The 18,074-nt window shown below is 39.7% G+C and overlaps 1 protein-coding gene across 4 annotated transcripts in view; it reads right to left on the reverse strand.

Moving 5' to 3' along the window:
• DYNC1I1 (dynein cytoplasmic 1 intermediate chain 1) overlaps window positions 1-18,074 on the reverse strand; it is a 334,077-nt gene that overhangs the window by 282,362 nt on the left and 33,641 nt on the right. For 2 of the 4 annotated variants that reach the window (XM_082471864.1, XM_082471862.1), the window contains exons 2-4: window positions 10,893-11,009; window positions 3,647-3,761; window positions 832-922 (exon numbers count right to left, since the gene is read on the reverse strand). In XM_082471864.1, the coding sequence (XP_082327990.1) occupies window positions 832-922; window positions 3,647-3,761; window positions 10,893-11,000 (314 nt within the window). In that variant the 5' untranslated portion in view covers window positions 11,001-11,009. Of the gene's footprint in view, window positions 1-831; window positions 974-3,646; window positions 3,762-10,892; window positions 11,010-18,074 lie in introns of all 4 variants that reach the window. The other 2 variants (XM_082471863.1, XM_082471861.1) reach the window with 1 other exon arrangement.

Genomic DNA, 18,074 nt, shown 5'->3' on the forward strand with positions numbered 1-18,074 from the left:
AGGGAGTGCTTGCTAACCAGCTGCCACGGGCCCCCACTCCCCACTCATCTCTATCACTGGCCTATAGGCAACCGCATGTGGGAATCCTGCTGAAGGCACCTGGATTAAGAAAGTTTCCATGACTCCATGCATATTAATGAGCCTTCTGCTTTCTCTCGTTACATCTTTACATTTTGGATGTCCCCTCAGTGGTCAAATTAGAGAATGTCTATATCCGCTTTGAGATGCTAATTACATAATCTTGGAATATACCTAGTGTAATAAAAATTTGGCAATTGACAAAAACAGAGCAGTCAATCCTGATGATTATAATAATTAGTAATGATAATAACACTTTGGGGACCCATTTCTCAAATTAATCAACTCTATTAAGCAAATAAACAAGACTTTTGAAAAATTAAATTTAGGGTTAGAACATCTCAGCGTTCTAGTCGCAAAGATTCTCACGGAAACCAAAACCAAAGTTGAATAAGAAGAAGCTGGATATATATTCCATTTGTCTTTGGTCCTTCCCTGCTTTCTTTTAGGCCTAAGCTAATGGATATGTTTGTGTTTGTCAAACAAGATACATGGTGCTAAATTAGCCCATTCATGGAAGGATAATATATGTTTATCATTTCTAGGGTTCAAATTCAACGCTATGCCACCAAAAATAGCAAGCCACCATAAATGTAAACATAAAATGACTGATACGTTGAAGATGCATGCACATTTAACAGCGTACAACAGAATGATGTGGTTTTCAGGCCTTTTTTTTTGGTGGTGGCGGGGGGGGGGGGGGCTTGTATTATTGACACCCCACCATGGCCTTTGTAAAGGGAAAATTCTTACCTTGTCAATGGTCCCAGGTCGCCTGAGTCTTGGCTTCCAGCTTCACTGGGAGTGCTCACTGATTTCGAGGAGGGAGACATAGGGGTTGGGACTAAATAATGAAAATAACAGGTATCCCATGTTAAAAAATGCAGCGACTGCACTGGGGAAGAGCAGCGTCAGACAAATCAAAACAAATGGGCCCAAATTAAAGTGGTCGTATGGCCAGGAGAGATTGAGATGGGATAAGGAAAAAAAAACAAAAAAGGAAAGAAAAGAAAAGGAAGAAAGTCAAGTGAATTTTTCATATTTTGGAAATTAAAATTTGAAATGAATTTAGACAGAATTAACTTAGGGATTCTAAGGCCATGTCCACCTTAACAAAGTAAAATGGAGAATCAAAACAGTTATCCAGATAATTCAAGTCAAATCTCTCTCTAGCATGAACTATCCAGATAATTCTAATTCTCCACTTTATTTTGTTAGTATAGATGTGACCTATTAAAAAATAAAATGAGGTGTCTATAAAACTTTAAAAGATTATAAAATAAGTGATTCTGAATAATTTTAAATGGTCACGGGGAGTCAGAAAAGGCTGTTGTATGTCTGCATTTGGAGGGAAATCTATTGTCCATGGAGTATAAACTGCATTTGCTGTGAGAGACTAAGTGACAGATAGAGAAAGGGTAAATGTTGAACCTGGTAATTTAAAAATCTCTTTCAAAACAAAGCAAAATGCCAGGCTGCTTTATTTGTACAGTTAATTAATAGTTTCATCCCATTGTAATGTTTACTGTGTTTGTGAATTGTGTTCCTTTGCTTCTGGCAGCTCTAGAAAGCACTGCCATGTGCACATAAGTAAACTGCCATTCTGCAGACAGGAGAAGCAAGTTCAAAGATCAAGGTCAGGGCAGGCTGAAAGTCTGAGAGCAGGGATAATAAAAGAAAAAAACTAAAGGAAGTGCAAATGTATTTTTTTTCTCTATCCTTCAGGTACAAGCCAAATGTCCTTCAGATAGAAGCTGCACCAAATAGCCAAGGTGGCTCCAGGCCAGATGAGAACGGGTTCTCAATATCACACATGCCAAAGAAGCCATATGGGCAGAAAGAAACTTCAGTACATAGTGTAGATTCCCATTTGGTTTCAATCATGTGCAATTTCCTTTTATTTATTTAATAAGGTAAAGGGTTTAACTATTTTGTCCAAATCCTATAAAACAATGGCAGATCTGTCAAGTAACTAGGAATTTTCATGTGGTTCTACAATTAATTCACTGATTACCCTCTGCAATAAGTCAGAGGGTCAGTCGGAGAGATGGATGAAAATTGAAAATGGAGTCCACCCTTGCCAGGGCCCTTTGGCAGGGATGCAGGGATAGTTCAGAATTTGGTCATGGTTTAGGGATGTTTAAACTGTTTTGCTCTTAAGGTTTAATTGCTGGCTTTATGCAGGTTAGGGGAGAATAGATATTCTACTATTGTGTTTAACCACTGTTCACATTGCAGCAGAACTTCAAAGTCTATTTTGAGGCAAAAATATAATTGCGAAGTGTCTAATATATATCACTTGTCAACTAAGTAATAAAAAAATTTGTCAGCTCCTCAAAGAAGGTCCATCACTCAAATATCCCATAGTTTACCTCTTTCATACCACAAAGAAGCTAACAAAATAATCAACGTCTTATTTGGGTTTATTATATCATTGTTAGACATATGATTTTACTTACTACAAACTGAGGTTGAGTATAAAATGCCTTTTCATGGTGTTTTAGTTTTGTGTGTATGTATTAAATTATATTCAGCAATACTTAATAATTTGTATGCTTATGATACATTGCTCTTTTTCTTATTTATAGTGATATAAACACTTGCCATTTTGTTGTACATGGGATAATTTTTATTGTTAATTTAAGTAATTATGGAAATACATGAAAATTTATTTTAATATAAAAGCCAATGATGGAAATAAAAGAAGACAAACCATTGATAAAAGGAGACCTGATACTGTATTTATTTATATGTATTACTTTTAAAGTTTTTGTTTTACTATATTGGATATCACGTAGTTTTACAGACACCCTAGGATTACTCTAAAACATATGGAAAGCAAATGGATAAAGAAAAATAAAATAACTTATCACATGAGTGATATACAGTTAAGTGACAGAGTAAACACATTACGTACAAGTTACCTTCAACAAAAATAAAACAAATAGTTCAATATCCAAACCCTGGATAACAGGAGGTCATGGATAATTAACTAGGAGTGAATGAGGTGGAGGAAGGGTGCTGCAGTAAAAATGCCGATGAGCAGTGAAACCAAGATATACAAGAGTCAAAGAAATTTAAACTTGTTAATTAGCTGCTAATCTGTCACCCTTCTAAGTTTTCCTTCAAATTTCCCACTGAGCATTCTATTTTCATCATGGAATAACTATGTCTGTGGTGGTTGTGAAATTCATAACCAGATTCACAGTATTTAGGTTGGCAGAGGGAGGCAGGGATTCAGCAATGAAAATGAAGAACAATTTTTTTTTCTTAATTTTGAGATTTCTTGTATTTACCATGTGGCAACTCATTTAACAAATAACACAGTCGAGAAGGTTGACCGTAGAATCAGCCAATAAGCAGCAAACTGCTAACAACTCTACAACCTGTCCTCCTATTTCCTTCCAGCCCCCTCAATTCCAAAAATAAATACATCTGACCCATAAGCCAAAGCATTTCTTACAAAATAAAAACAAAAACAGACGTAAAAGAATAGTAAATGCTGGACATGGTATATCCCACACAAGTCAAATCTGAGGAAATAGTAACACAAAGCACTTTTAAGTACCTAGAGGGGGCTCCGGCGATATCCCGATGCTTTGCAGCAAAGCCTCTGTCTCTCGGCGTTTGCGATCCAGGTCAGAGTCATCCTGAACTGGTTCTTTCTTCTGCTGCATATCAGCCTACAAAAAGTAGATGCCAGTAAGAAAGGTGAATAAACAGAGCTAAAGGCATGCTTTTCCTGGCTGAAACTGAAAATGGTAAATGCATGGCAGCAAACACCAGGCAAAAGCCCTAAATAGATATAATCATGTGTATAAAGGATGAAAAAACATTGTAACTGCTCCATTTAATAATTACTAACCCAGCACTTTCTCCTTTGGTTGAAGGCTTTTTCCTGTCTCTATCACAGGGTATGAGAGTTTTTCTCACTCAGTTTCGGAAGAAACCATCACGGCAAAATATTTCTAACTGGGATGTGATTTAAAAAAAAATTCTGTCTGGTTTTTTAAACCCTCTTGCCCCTTCTGGGAAGACATATTATCAGTTCTTGATGAGTGTGTGTTTGTAATATTCATGGCTCACGTTTGGAATTATGCAAACAAGGAATTATTGGGATCTGGCTAAAAAGTAAAATTAGTTATGAAAATCTGTAACTGTACAATACACTATTGTATCAGTAATCTAAGTTTACCATGGTTTAAATAAACCAGGCTAAAATGTTTATTAAAGCATGTGAACAATACTGATGTAAGTATTGTTGCTTAATTCTGATTTTCATAGGCTTCCATTATACATATTAACTCAAAGGAGAAAATTATCGTGTAGAAAAATACAAAACAAAAAATCATTTAGGAGAGAGACGTTCTTTCCCCAAGTTCTATCTTAAAAACACATCTTGTCTGAGCCTCTTATAGTCAGATCCTATGCCCAGTTTGTCTTTTTATAGGATAGCGACAAGTCAAAATACAGGTTAAAGAAGGTTAGTGGTGGAATTCTGGGGGGAATTCTCAGGTCTCTTTTCTTTTTCATAACACAATTACTACTTAAGACAAGGCATTTGCCCCACATCTGAAACACGATGACATCTTATTTGATGTGCAGCTACCTCACGACAAGGCTTTGCGAGTTTACAGGCGTGAAGTTGTCTTAGAGCTTGTCAAAAGCCAATTATCCAGTTATCAGACACACCTTTCTCCCCAGGGGCAAGCTGGGCTCCCTAACAGACACATTACCTCTTTCAGGAGTGCAAAGTACATTTCAAAGCAGTGAAGCATAATTTCTGTTGTGGCATCTAAAGCAGAAAGAGTTCATGCAAACTTGACTTACTCCCAGATGGTAACCTACACCCCAATTATAAGTAAAATGCATCTTTGCACATAGTGCTAGGCTCAAGGCTTCTGTTATTATTCGCCTCAGGCTTAAAATGCAGTCATATGTTTGAAGTCTACCTGTCATCAGAGGGAAAACTGCCATTATGGGGATCGATAAGGGCTAATGAGGATATTAGAAGATTCAGGCACTCTCACGTAACCCAAAATTCTGAAGCGGCAGTTTAATCTTGGAAGATATCAAAGTTCACATTCTTTCCCAATTTTAACATTTAAACTAGCAAGTTCCAAAGTTTATGCATACAACAGAGGCAAAGACAGAACTAAGATAAGAAAAAGGACCTTGCAGAGTGACAATCTATTTCCGTATTCACATACCATAAAGTTAAAAAAAGGACTGAAGGGAAAGGGGGGAAATGAAAGAAAACGGAATTACCACCGCCACTGCTAAAATACAAATGAAAAAACGAAGATAAGCACAATTCATCTCAGGAAGCCAATACAGAATAGCATGGTTTTACAGTGAAGAGCTAAGCCATAACTGGACTGTCAGCTTCACTGAGAGCAGATAACGTGTTTATTTTGTTCACCACTATATCCACACATCCAGATCAAGGCTTGACAGTTGATGCACAATTATCAATAAAAAATGTGTTGAATGAATGAATATTCTGCCTTTGGTAACTGCTATTCTATAGCTATAGAATCTAAGAATTACACACCATTCAGAGCAGTTTCCACCAGCTATATCCCATTCACTAAGCCCCTTTACAACACCACTGTGAGAAGGAGTCATCTAAGTTTCCAGTGACCCAGTGCTCATAACAAAGCCACTTTTCCTCATCCTTTCAACAAAAACTTATTTAAGGACAACGGAGTGCCGGTGGTAATGAACGCGAGAGGTTCTAATGGAGCTTATATAGAGTGAACAGAAAAAGATCCGTCTAATCTTTTCCTTTTGCATAAACTTAGGGCATAATATCTATAACCTTCTGTCATGTATGTCCTATGCAGAAAGGCACAGAATCTGGGTTTTTTTAAAATTTATTCTAACTTTAATCATTTTTTTAAATAAATTTATCTATTTTTTTGTATTTATTTTTGGCTGCATTGGGTCTTCGTTGCTGCGCGCAGGCTTTCTCTAGTTGCGGCGAGAGGTGGCTACTCTTCGTTGCGGTGCGTCGGCTTCTCACTGCGGTGGCTTCTCTTGCTGCGGAACAGGGCTCTAGGCGTGTGGGCTTCAGTAGGTGTGGCTCACGGGCTCTAGAGCGCAGGCTCAGTAGTTGTGGCACACGGGCTTAGCTGCTCCGCGGCATGTGGGATCTTCTCAGACCAGGGATCGAACCTGTGTCCCCTGCATTGGCAGGCAGATTCTTAACCACTGCACCACCAGGGAAGTCCTAACTTTAATCATTAAGCATTCAAAAAACATATTAGGACATAAACCGCGTGTCAACATGCATGGTCAGACACTGTGCAAAAATAGCACACCCGAACTCCACCTCCAATGTGTCACTCCCACGATACAAGGTGTCTCTACAACTCATTCTCTGCCTTCTGCCTTTTTTAATTCTTAAGACAGACAATATAATGACAAATATTAGTAAGGATAAATGTCCATCTAGACGTAACAGAAGCTTAGGAAAGCTATCAACACTCAAAGTTGACCAGGAAAAATGCAAAGTTAGGTAACTGGGGCTTATTGGAAATAAAGGCAGTTCCTAACTGTTACCAACTAGCACCTTAAACTAAACAATGCGTTACTTCATCCAAGACAGTTATACCAAGCCCTAATCATGAAACCTCTGTTTTTTTCCAAGTAAATACTACAGAGTCCTAATACATTTTAATGACTCAACAAGGAGTTTTTGCGTACTAGTAATTTAAAATATGCTCAGTGTCTCTCCCAGCAAATGGTATTTCTGTTTGTGAAGCGTCATCACAGCTGAGACCCAGAGAGGGTATGTGAAGAAAGAAAATTTGTCAGCCGAGAATTGTCAGTCATTTTTCCAAAGACAGCTGCATAGCTGTTAGACGAACAAGTGAGGAAAGGTCAGAAAGCCTCTGTCCATCTTACCTTGCAGCAATTTGGCAGAAGGCCAAGGACACGACAAAATTTCAGGGTGGCCTCATTAAGCACACCTCATTGCTTTAAAGCCAATTTTTCATGACATTGGCTCTGTGTCTTAAATGGTGACCACTATATTTATTTTAAAATCAGATTTCATCCATAATACCACAACCAAGAAAGCAGTTGACATCCAAAGACGCAGAGAGTGTAACTTTATACATGAACACAGTTTTCTGCATTCTGTAGAGACAACCAACCTGGGTGGTCCCAATTCACACTAGTTTTCAGTCAGGCAAAAAAATGTCGCTCAGATTAGCATTAAAGAGCATTTCGCTTCCTTTTTATTCTAAACTTGTTTTATTTAAAATATAAGCCTAAATAAAGTTTGAAAATATCAAACTTATAAGCTTAAGGCTATTTCTAACTCTCTACAAACAACACAAAAACTAGAAAATCTTAAACTTAGGAGTCAGTGACCGTGGCCAGTTAACGAGAGCATTCCACAGACTCAGGATCTGAAGCTTCCAAGGAAATCTGCAGAAAAAAATTCCGGTCCTTGGAAAGAATGTCTGTGACCAGCATCTCAGACCTGCCCTAACTAGTTTAGGTGCTCATTCATTCATTCACTCGTTAATTCTATAACCCTTTATTGAAGTCCTACTATGTGGCAGGATCTGTGCTGGACATTGACTCAGTGATGAAAAAATACAACCCTGTCCCCAAAAGCTTGTGCTCTATTAGGAGAAAAAGACAAATGAACAAGCAAATGGTGCTAAATAATTTGATAAGGTCAAGGATAGGGTAACAGGACTAACTCAGTCATGTAGTAGAGAAAGGTATTAGAGAAGGCTTTCCAGAGGAAGAGACATCTGAGATGAGAACTGAAAAGACATGTGGCTAACAGAACAGCAAAAGCCAAGGGAAGAGAATATTCATAAACTTCCTGTCAACAGAGAGCATGGCCCATAAGGTGAAATGTAAGAATCTGAGTCTGGCTGTAATGTGGATTTAGGGAAAAAGGAGATGGAATAGAAAGGGGAGAGCTATTGTGCCTGTCTAGGACCCATGATCAGTGTAAGCTGGAGAAGGGGTGGTGAAAGAATGACCCCAGGTTTCTGATTTGGACAACTGGCTTGGCTGGAAGAGGGGGTCCTTCCTGAGACTGGAGATAAAGGGGGACCACTTCTGAGGCTTAGCCCCCAGGGGCATAAGAGCATTTGAAAAAGAAGGCTCAGAAGAGATTATTTCCAGGTTTCTTTCAGCTACAAAATGCCATCACGCCAGGAAACTAGGGGCCTTGAATTATAAGACCCTTCTAATAATGGGGCATTTTTGAATAATGGCCTCCCTAGCATTGATCCTGACGAATGTATGCAGCCGTTCTATGGGCCCCATTTAGGGCCCATCTCAGGAGCAGAGTAACAGCTGTTTCTTACCAACCAGATCCTCTGCGTCTTTCACTGATCTACATCATCTCCTTGGATCCTCCCAGAGCTCCATGAGGAAGGACCCACTCTTCTCTCCATTTTACAGAAGGGAAACCAGGTTCAGAGAGGTCCCAGACTCACTCAAGGCCATTCTGCGAAGGGCAGAGCCAGGTTTCCTAGCCACATTCAACTTGAAAGCCTCTGTATAACCACTGAGTTCTACTGCCTCTGTCTTACAACACTGGCTTCTCAGAACAAACCAAGTCATCATAGTCTGACCCAAGAAAAGATCTTTTGTCGGGGAGATGGGCTGTAGAGGGACAGGACTGAAAGCCAGGACACACCTTCAGGATGATGCAGTTCAGTGGATCCCAAAATCTGGTCCTATTTAGATATTTCAAATCAGAGACTCTGGGGAGGGGAGGCTGGGATTCTATATTGCCATGGGACTCCAAGGAGCAGAGTCAGGCTTCAACCACCCTGTCAATTTAGAAATGAGGAAACTAAGACTATGTAAAACTTTAATTCCAGAACTAGGTAGAGGCCCAGGAAGGCCCAGAGTCCAGGTGTTCCACACTCTCCACCACCTGCCATCCCCAGTCTGGCAGGGCTCTGTCTGTTGCGTAACACGCTAAATCCCCATCAAAGCTGCGTGGTATAGGAACAAAAAGGGCGGCCTGTTTCTGCCAGTCTTGTTTGCCTGTAATTTCCCCCCAAAATGTGTAAAATGACAAGGATGAAGCAGACAGCATAATTTGGAACCAGATTTCCCATATCACTTCGCATTCTGTGGTAATTCTATGGAATTCAAGTTGGATATTAGAATGTCAGTTTAAAAGGAAACCGGTTATTAGTAAAGGATAACAGGTGCTTTAAAACTACAGTACGTGTTGACATTTGAAGGAAAGGGAGCAAAATAACTTAATGCTTTTTTTGGCTTTGCATGGAAATGAATAGCCATTCCTTGTCAATTCTCACCTCTACTTCACTCAAGACTGCATATGTAACAGCAAAGATCTGTGAAGGAAAAACATTACGCTCACTGTCAAGGACAAATAAACTATGACATCCATCAAAGTGTAATGGTACCAAGAGAAGCAAGATACCAGAAGGCTAGAGAACAACTGCAGTTACGTTTTACTTTGTTGGAAAATAATTGTTAGAAACCTTTTTACCTTGTTCTCCCCGCCTTACAGTGTGAAATAGCACTTAGCTTGTAAGGCATCAAAACACATTCTTCTTTTCGCTTAAAGAAAAACTCTGAGTAGGGAAGCAGCTCTGGTTTGTATACACACAAGCATATCACTCTATATGAAGTTTCCTTCTTAGAAAACTACTCAAAAATATCTGTGGCATCTGGTTTTTGTACAAGATGTGGGCTATTTCTACACCACCACAACAAACTGGAGAATTAAAAATAAACTACTTGTTGGATTCTGATAGTAGAAAAAAACATGATATGGCAGCAAGGCGTTGAATTGGGAATCAAGGGTCCTGGATTCGGGTCTAGCAGGCAGAAAAGCTACATTTCACCTCTGGGTTTCTGCTGCTTTGTTGGCATAAAGAAGGGCCTTAATGGAAGGGCTCTAAAATCTCTTCTAGATTTAACATCTCATATAGCAGGGTCTACTATACTATCCACCCCCTTACCAAGGGAGAAAAATGCAGTTTTCCCTTTACCAGACCTAGGATTCTTATTTACCCTGAAAAAAATATACACTTAAGAAATCATGGTAGTGGGATGAATTGGGAGATTGGGATTGACATATATACACTAATATATATAAAATAGATAACTAATAACCTGCTGTATAGCACAGGGAACTCCACTTTGCTGTACAACAGAAACTAACACAACATTGTAAAACAACTATACTCCAACAAAAAAATTTTTTTATTAAAAATAAATAAATAAATTGATGGAAAATACTTTTAACTTTAAAAAAAAAAAAGAAAAGAAATCATGGTAATCCACTGGCATCACTGTCTATTTTTCTCCTAAAATGTTCTGGCCAGTAGTTTTTTTAAAACCTTCCCTTGACATTAACACTTATTAAGTAGTAACTATATCCTAGGTATTGCTAAGTGCTTTATAAGATTAACTTTTTTAATCCTCATGATCAGACAAAATAAACACACTGCTATTCCCATGTTAAGCATAGAGAACTGAGACACAGAAAGGTTAAGGAATTTCTAACAATAGCGATATCACAGACCACTTTCAGGGTTCTATTCAAGTCTGGGGTAAACCAGGGGTTTGGGACCTCTGGACCAAATGCTATCTACCATTTATGTGGTGCCCGGCCACTACATGGCAGATGTCAATGACTTTACTACTCTGAGTATGTAGACATCACTCATGTTATTCAGGTATTGTAAAAGCATTCTCTTACAGGGTCCTCTTTATCCGTTTGACCAGCCTCTCGGAATCAAGTGATTCTCCTTTCCCCCTACCCCCCCAACACCCCAGCACCCAGTACTTACCTCTTTCTTTTTCCTCTCCTCTTCCTTCCGTTTCTTCTCTTCTCTTATCTGTGCTAAGCGCAGTTTTTTGCGCTCTAGCTCAGCTTTTAAGTCACTTTTGTCAGACATGTTGGTTTCCTTGGAGCAAAAGAGGAAAAAAAGTGAATATACACAAATAACTTCTCTCTGTTATCGTCGCAAAAATCATTCAAAAGGAAATCAAGCTTGAAAATAGAACTTTCTGGCAATACAGATTGTATACCTTAGCCTCTGTTGATGAATCAAATAAGTCAGATCTGGTCTCCCTCTATATAAAATCTTCCCTTTTCATGTACACATAAATATTTGAAAAAGTACAATGTTATAGTCTATTCTGGTCTGAAGAATAATAGCAACTTACTTCAGAATAAGTAACACATTTTCTGTACAAGTTTCTTAACAAGTAAACAAAAAGTAAATAATAAGAGAATCAAAAAAGAACCGTCACCATGACTTCCAATTTAGACGACAATGGACCAATTCATCCCCACACTGAGAAAAGAAAATAGGCTGTCATAAACTCTTAGACACATGACCTGCTCAAATTTCTATGGGCTCAACAAACATTCCTCCACTGAGACTGGGCACATGGAGATTTCATTTTGCCTAATATTATATGCATCAGGGAAGACAGCCACTGAAGACCTAACATGTTAATCTTCTTTTCCTGTAAAACTCCTCCTGAACTGTCACAATTAATTTCATCTCCAGTACAAACTTATTTCTATAAAACTTTCATTTGCATACTGAATGCAATGTTGCTTATCCTGGCACTTTCCCTTTTCAAAGCAAAAGATATTTGTGAACACATGAATGAGGAGACAACACCATGGCAAGTTCTTGGGACAATTTATCTGAACAAGATTTTTAATGTTAATGGTGATGATGATCCTAGTGGTGATGGTGCCAGAAATTTCAAATAAAATGAGTTTGGAGAAGATTCTCACCAATCACCAATGATTATATTTGTCTCTTTTCTGCTCCCAACTGGAAACTAAGAAAATGGAGACACTGAGACATGAAGAACTCCTCTCTGACCCAAATTCCTAAAATAAAGTAAAAAAAAAAAAAAAAAACTAACCATAAATGTCACGAGTATTCATTTGCATATTACTTGTATGCAACTATGATGAATATATAATGTGTCCCTGAGAAGATGACAAAACGAGGGAAGGCAAAAAAAAGCATACAAAGCAATGAAAAATCCTCAAACTTCCTGTCACTGTCTTTACAAGGTAATCAAGAACCTGCAGTCACCCTAAGACACTTTCAGGTGAATACACACAGTTGGGAAGTGTACTGTGTTCCTACTGTCCTACCATACACATTCTTGCTCATAGTGTGATGGCAAAGATTTGTGAAATAACAGCAATAATCATCATGATAATCAATCTCTGCTATTCATGATCACGCTCTTCATTTTTCAACAAATATGTGTTGAATATTTAATCTGTGCTAGGCATTCTCTAAGGTATCGAGTACAAAGATGAGCAGAGCCAGATTCTTTCCTTCAAGGAGTGCATAACTCAACTTTGTGAGCATGTGGTGTGGCTGGAAATGTTCCTTGAGAGATCAGCTAACTGATTACTGAGTGCCAGATACTTTACATTTATTATCACATTTAATTACAACAATCCAAGGAGACCACTATTATTATGAATGCCTTTTTTCACAATTCAGATAAAGGAGGCTCAGCAAGACCTAAGACTGCATAGTCCATACATGGAAGGACTTCAATTCAAGCATGTCCGTGCTCTGCACTACTACACTCCACTGATCGCCAATGTACAAGTTCAGAGGGGATGCAGAACAAGAGAATAATCACGATCTGGTGGAGTGGGCGAGGGTGAGCTTTAAGGAAGAAGTGGAATTTGAACTGGATATGGAAGGAGCTCAGGAACTAGCACAGGAAAGGGAGACAGAGACACACAAAGGCCTGCAGAAGAGAGAACCAGCAGGCTGTGTACAAGAGACGCAGATGAATCCAAGTCAAGAAATACAAACTTTAGTTGGTAAGAATGGACCTGTGGAGGCAAGTGGCAAAGACTTGAAAATACAGAAAAGTGAGTTCCATTGGGTGTAAAGAGGGTTGGGAAATCAGCAGCTCTTTGAAAGAGAAAGTGACAAAACAAAAACAGAATTTGCTTAAGTCTATCCTTGTCCCTGCCTGGGAAACAGATAGGAGCAGAAACGAGAAATACGCAAGCTGCGGGGAGGCTGGTGCCAACATCTATCTGGGTCGATTGCACCTGCACTGGGATGGTAGGTGAGTGTGGAGACAGAATGTGCTGGGAATGTGGACTGAAGAGAGCCCAGCTAAGAAGGAAGACGTGACTCTTGGTAGCCTTTAGATGTGGAAGCAAATGAGAAAGTTTCAGTAACAATTCAACTTTGAGACTGTCAAGAGGATGTCAGTGAAACTGGGAAGAGAAGGCAAATAAGGAAGTGATGAAAAAACTTTCAGTGTGTCATAATGTAAGTGTCAACAGGACTTCCGAGCAGAAAGAACGCAGAGGTACAACACTGCAGGTGGGATGAGAAGCTGGATGGGCACTGGGGCTGTGGGATGCAGCGTGAAGGCTCCTGCCAAGGCCTATTTAAACCTGAGTCACAAATTCACTGTCCTACAGGTGCCAGGTAGATAAATGAGGAAACAAAGCAGTGACTGAGGCTAGCCAGAGAGGAAACATTCTGCCTGCAGGAAGCAGCTCTATCCGGTTCCAATTTGATGGTTGACATGGAAGAACATGGACCCAAGCAGTTAGATCTGATTTTTTCCCCCAAGAGAAGCCATAGAACTGATAAAAGTAATGTTTACCACTAAAACACTGTTAGCCAGTAATTTGCAACACCAAAAATCCTGACAGGAGAAAACTAGAACCTAATTCCAGAAGGCATCTGAGAAGTTACATATATTCTTCCCCAATGGGGGCCAATCTGATCTATGTTTTCCATATTTTTCTGCTGTCAAAAACGAAATGTCTGATCAGAAAAATTACTGTTAAAGCAATAGTTGTGTCATCCTATGTTGAAAGCAGCCAGTGGAAACTTCTTAGAAAAACTTTAGAATTCTCTAAGAAGTTTCCCTCTCCTCCACATTCCCTAACTTTTACCTCCCTTTCCCAGTCCATCAAAAGTATCTGGCATGGACACACTGAAGGAACTGCATTTCCAGAGAGACACATCAAGAGGGCTTGAAAATGGGCAGTCATGACAGCAAAATGGAAGAAGCCTCACAAACACACCTCATTCACACACACACAGCATCAAGAGCTGGAGGCTCTGTTTAGCTGCAACATGTTTCCAGATAAAAACCTCCAGAGAGAACTTGCTTTAAAACTCAACCTACCGGCGTCAACAGTAAAGCCAATGCACGCCGAGCCACCTCCGGCAGTCTACTTGCTCACCATCAAGGGACACAAGTGCAGCAGATGCTGACTCAGCCTATGCCATTAAGACCGTTTGTTCTACCAGATCAGAAGCTGCATTTCAAAAAAGATTGCCCAGGTGATTCCGATGCACACTGAAGTTTGAGAAGCTCCAGAGCAGAGGATTTCTGGTTATCTACCTGATCCAGATTTCTGATTCTATGACTACAGGAGAACTTTAAAACAAATTTTGGGGGCTTCCCTGGTGGTGCAGTGGTTGGGAAGCCGCCTGCCAATGCAGGGGACACGGGTTTGAGCTCTGGTACAGGAAGATCCCACATGCTGCAGAGCAACTAAACCCATGCACCACAACTACTGAGCCTGCGTCCTAGAGCCCACGTGCCACAACTACTGAAGCCCGCACGCCTAGAGCCCGTGCTCTGCAAAGATAAGCCACCACAATGAGAAACCCGTGCACCACAACGAAGAGTAGCCCCCGCTCGCCACAACTAGAGAAAGCCCGTGCGCAGCAATGAGGACCCAGTGCAGCCATAAATAAGTAAATAAACAAATAAATAAACTTATGTTAAAAAAAAAAAAGTACCTGGCATGACTTCAGTTACATATTATGGTTGTTAAAGAGCAAACCATGTAATAGAACATCCTGTATTTGTTGTGATTTTCTTGCAAAGGACTTCATTCAACAGTGGGAAGTAAGGTGTATTCTCAGTACATTTCTGCAAAGGGCAAAGGTCTTCTTAAAATTGATAAATGTGTCTGACAATGTTGGTCATTTAAGTTGGTGCTACCAGCCATAGAGCCAATATTTTAAAAATAAACAACAATAACACCAAGGGAACTTTAAAAAAATTATGTTACATAGTGACGTTTCAAATAACACTTCACTTTTTAAAGGCAGTAGAAGCACAACGTTAAAAGACAGCTATAGAGAGTACCTTCCACTTATTGATTTTTGGATCTATTCCAAACTAGACACTTTGCATCAACACCTGGGAGAATAAGAAATCTCAAGAGAACACCTTGTAAAGGGTTTGGAAAGTACACATTAGAGTAAATGAATGGGCCTTTACACACAGTGAAATGGCTTAAATAGTGGCACTAAACGCAGCGTCAGCACTGAACTCCATAGGCTTTCCCAGGGTGGGGCTTGCCAGTCTGACCCACTAAATCTCCCTGCACATTAAACAAAGCAAATCGAGGAGCAAAGAATGGGGGACATGAGTTATAGAGCTTCCTGGGGCTAATGTAGGTCATTGCAAAGGCAATTTTGGTGCTCCCAGTTTAAGAAAATAAGAGTCAAAGCTACCTGCTGCTAATTATTGCTCACTTGCTGCACACACATAAAAAGCTGGTCTCTTTCATTTACAAATGGCAAGGGGTCAAGTAGATGAATCAAACTCACCTCTAGGTATACATCGCCTCCCTGTCTGATCATCCGTCTACTCTCCCACCCACCAGCCAACTACAGCCCAACTCTACCCTGGCTTAGGAACACTTACACTTACAGCTGTCTCGCCCCAGCTCCATCCATGCCGGGGTCAGTTGATGCACTGTTTATGATGCCTGCCCAGCTCTCTTCCTAGCAGAGTCCCATGTTCTGAATTTGCTTTCCAGCGGTGACATTCCTTTTGCCCACATTCTCTCACAACCTACCTGCACTTGCCCGATTCATGCTCCTATTCCCTCCCATGTCTGCATCTCAGCTCTTGCTCTCCTGCAAGTTCTCCAGCTATCACTGAGTACAATCCCATGTCACCTCTTTTTTTTTCTTTTCTCATCCTCCAAATTACCCCTACCTGACAACAGAAATCTCAACAGCTACTCCATTTACTCTGGACTCCATATCCTACTTCCCAACTGTAACTTTTTTCAAATTTAAACTCCCTACTTCTGATTTCCCTCTTTTCCCCTGGTTCACCTTATATCCCCTTGTTTCACTATGACTCGTCTCCATCCATCCTCCCAAGTGTTTCAGTTCTCACATCTTTTGTTTAAGCCCATCTTTGAGCTCAGTAAACTGCCATCGTTATCATCCAAGTAAATGAATCAATATAAGTCAAGAGCTTAGTACTGTGCCTGGCAAATATTAAACACCTAAGAAAAGTTGTTTGTCCTCTTCCTCCTTCTCTTTCTGCCCCTCTTCCCCTTCCTCCTCCTCCTCTTTTTCTACTAGTATTATTAGTACTATTATTTTTTACCCGGCGAACTCTTTCCCCCAACTCCACACTAATTCAATATCCAAAACCATCACTTGAAATTCACTGCAAAGGATCTAAACCTAAAAAAAACTTTAACAAAAAACAAACAAAACAAATCAAGCTCATAGACACAGAGAACATATTGATGGTTCTCAGAGCTGGGGGTGAGGGGATGAGTGAAATGGGCGAAGGTACAAACTTCCAGTGAGAAAACAAATAAATCATGGGGATGTAACATACAGCATTGTGACTATAGTTAATAACACTGTACAGCATATTTGAAAGTTGTTAAGTGAGTATATCTTAAAAGTTCTCAACCCAAGGAAAAAAATTATATAACTATGTATGGTGACAGATGTTAAAACTAGACTTATTGTGATCGTTTCACAATATGTACAAATATCAAATCATTATGTTGTACACCTGAAACTAATATAATGTTTTATGTCAATCGTACCATAATAAAAATAAATTAAATATTAAAAAGTTACAGTGAGAAATACATTAAAGGTATAGCATGCTTCTCAATCTAAATGGGTTATAAAATGGAATGCATGTGGTTAAAGAGATGTGACTCAAAGAAAAAAATATTTTTAAACAATTAAATGTAGTCATTTAATAGTAGTAAAATTCGTCTCCATTTTTCTGTTGAACATAGGGGTTATATATCAACCTGTCCCAGGCAGGCATCCTCCCCTATCTTACCCACTTCCCCCAGAGGATGGAGAGGCACATGGAGAAATGGTTTCCTCTCTAGTTAAGAAGTTAGTTACAGGGAGGGTCACTCCTGCTGTTCCATCATAAAAATGTCTCACGGTCCTAAGTCTCAAAGAGGAAAGAACCGAGAGAGGAAGGAAGGAGGAAAACATGAGAGAACAACATGGACACTGAGGAAGGTAAAAACAAAAGTCATCTCACACCTGCCCTTTTCTTTCCAGTTCACCCTGCATCTCCTTCACATTTCTTACTCCACACACATCCGTAAAGAAAGGAAAATGCTCGACTTTTCTTGAACCCAACAATGAGACCCATCACCTTCATTTCCATTTCTGCACATATGGTCATGGGATGGTTTGATCCTGTTTAGAACCAAGCGTCTAACAGAGGAGAAGCAAAGGGTTTAGCTCTGTTTACACAGCTGCCAAGCAACAGAACCTCCTGAGGCTTAGCTTTTCAACCGTCTAGATCTCTATTTCCTTTCAGTTGTCTAAGTTGGCAGCAGTTTGAGATTCCATTTCTAATGCTGGCACATGCAAATGTATTTTTAAGCCTAAAGTCAGAATCCTAGGAGGTTTAAGTCATTGCCCAGCTGTTTCCAGACGCATTGAAAAAACTACCTAGAAACAAGTTATCTTTTCCTGCCTAAAAACAATTGTTCCTGTCAGCTCTTCACTATCAGCTATTGAACTTCTCATCTGCCACTAGGTACATGTAAGAAATTTGATCTTTCACAACCTCCTTCCACCTGCCTGGCTTCTTATACAATATAGCTGCCTCCTTCCACTTGGATGGGAGGCCAAGGGATGAATGGGACCACACCATTTTTACAGCTATATCACACTGTCAATAAAAAGAGG

Source organism: Balaenoptera physalus (assembly GCF_965194825.1).
Source record: "Balaenoptera physalus genome assembly, chromosome: 8".
Taxonomy (NCBI): domain Eukaryota; kingdom Metazoa; phylum Chordata; class Mammalia; order Artiodactyla; family Balaenopteridae; genus Balaenoptera; species Balaenoptera physalus.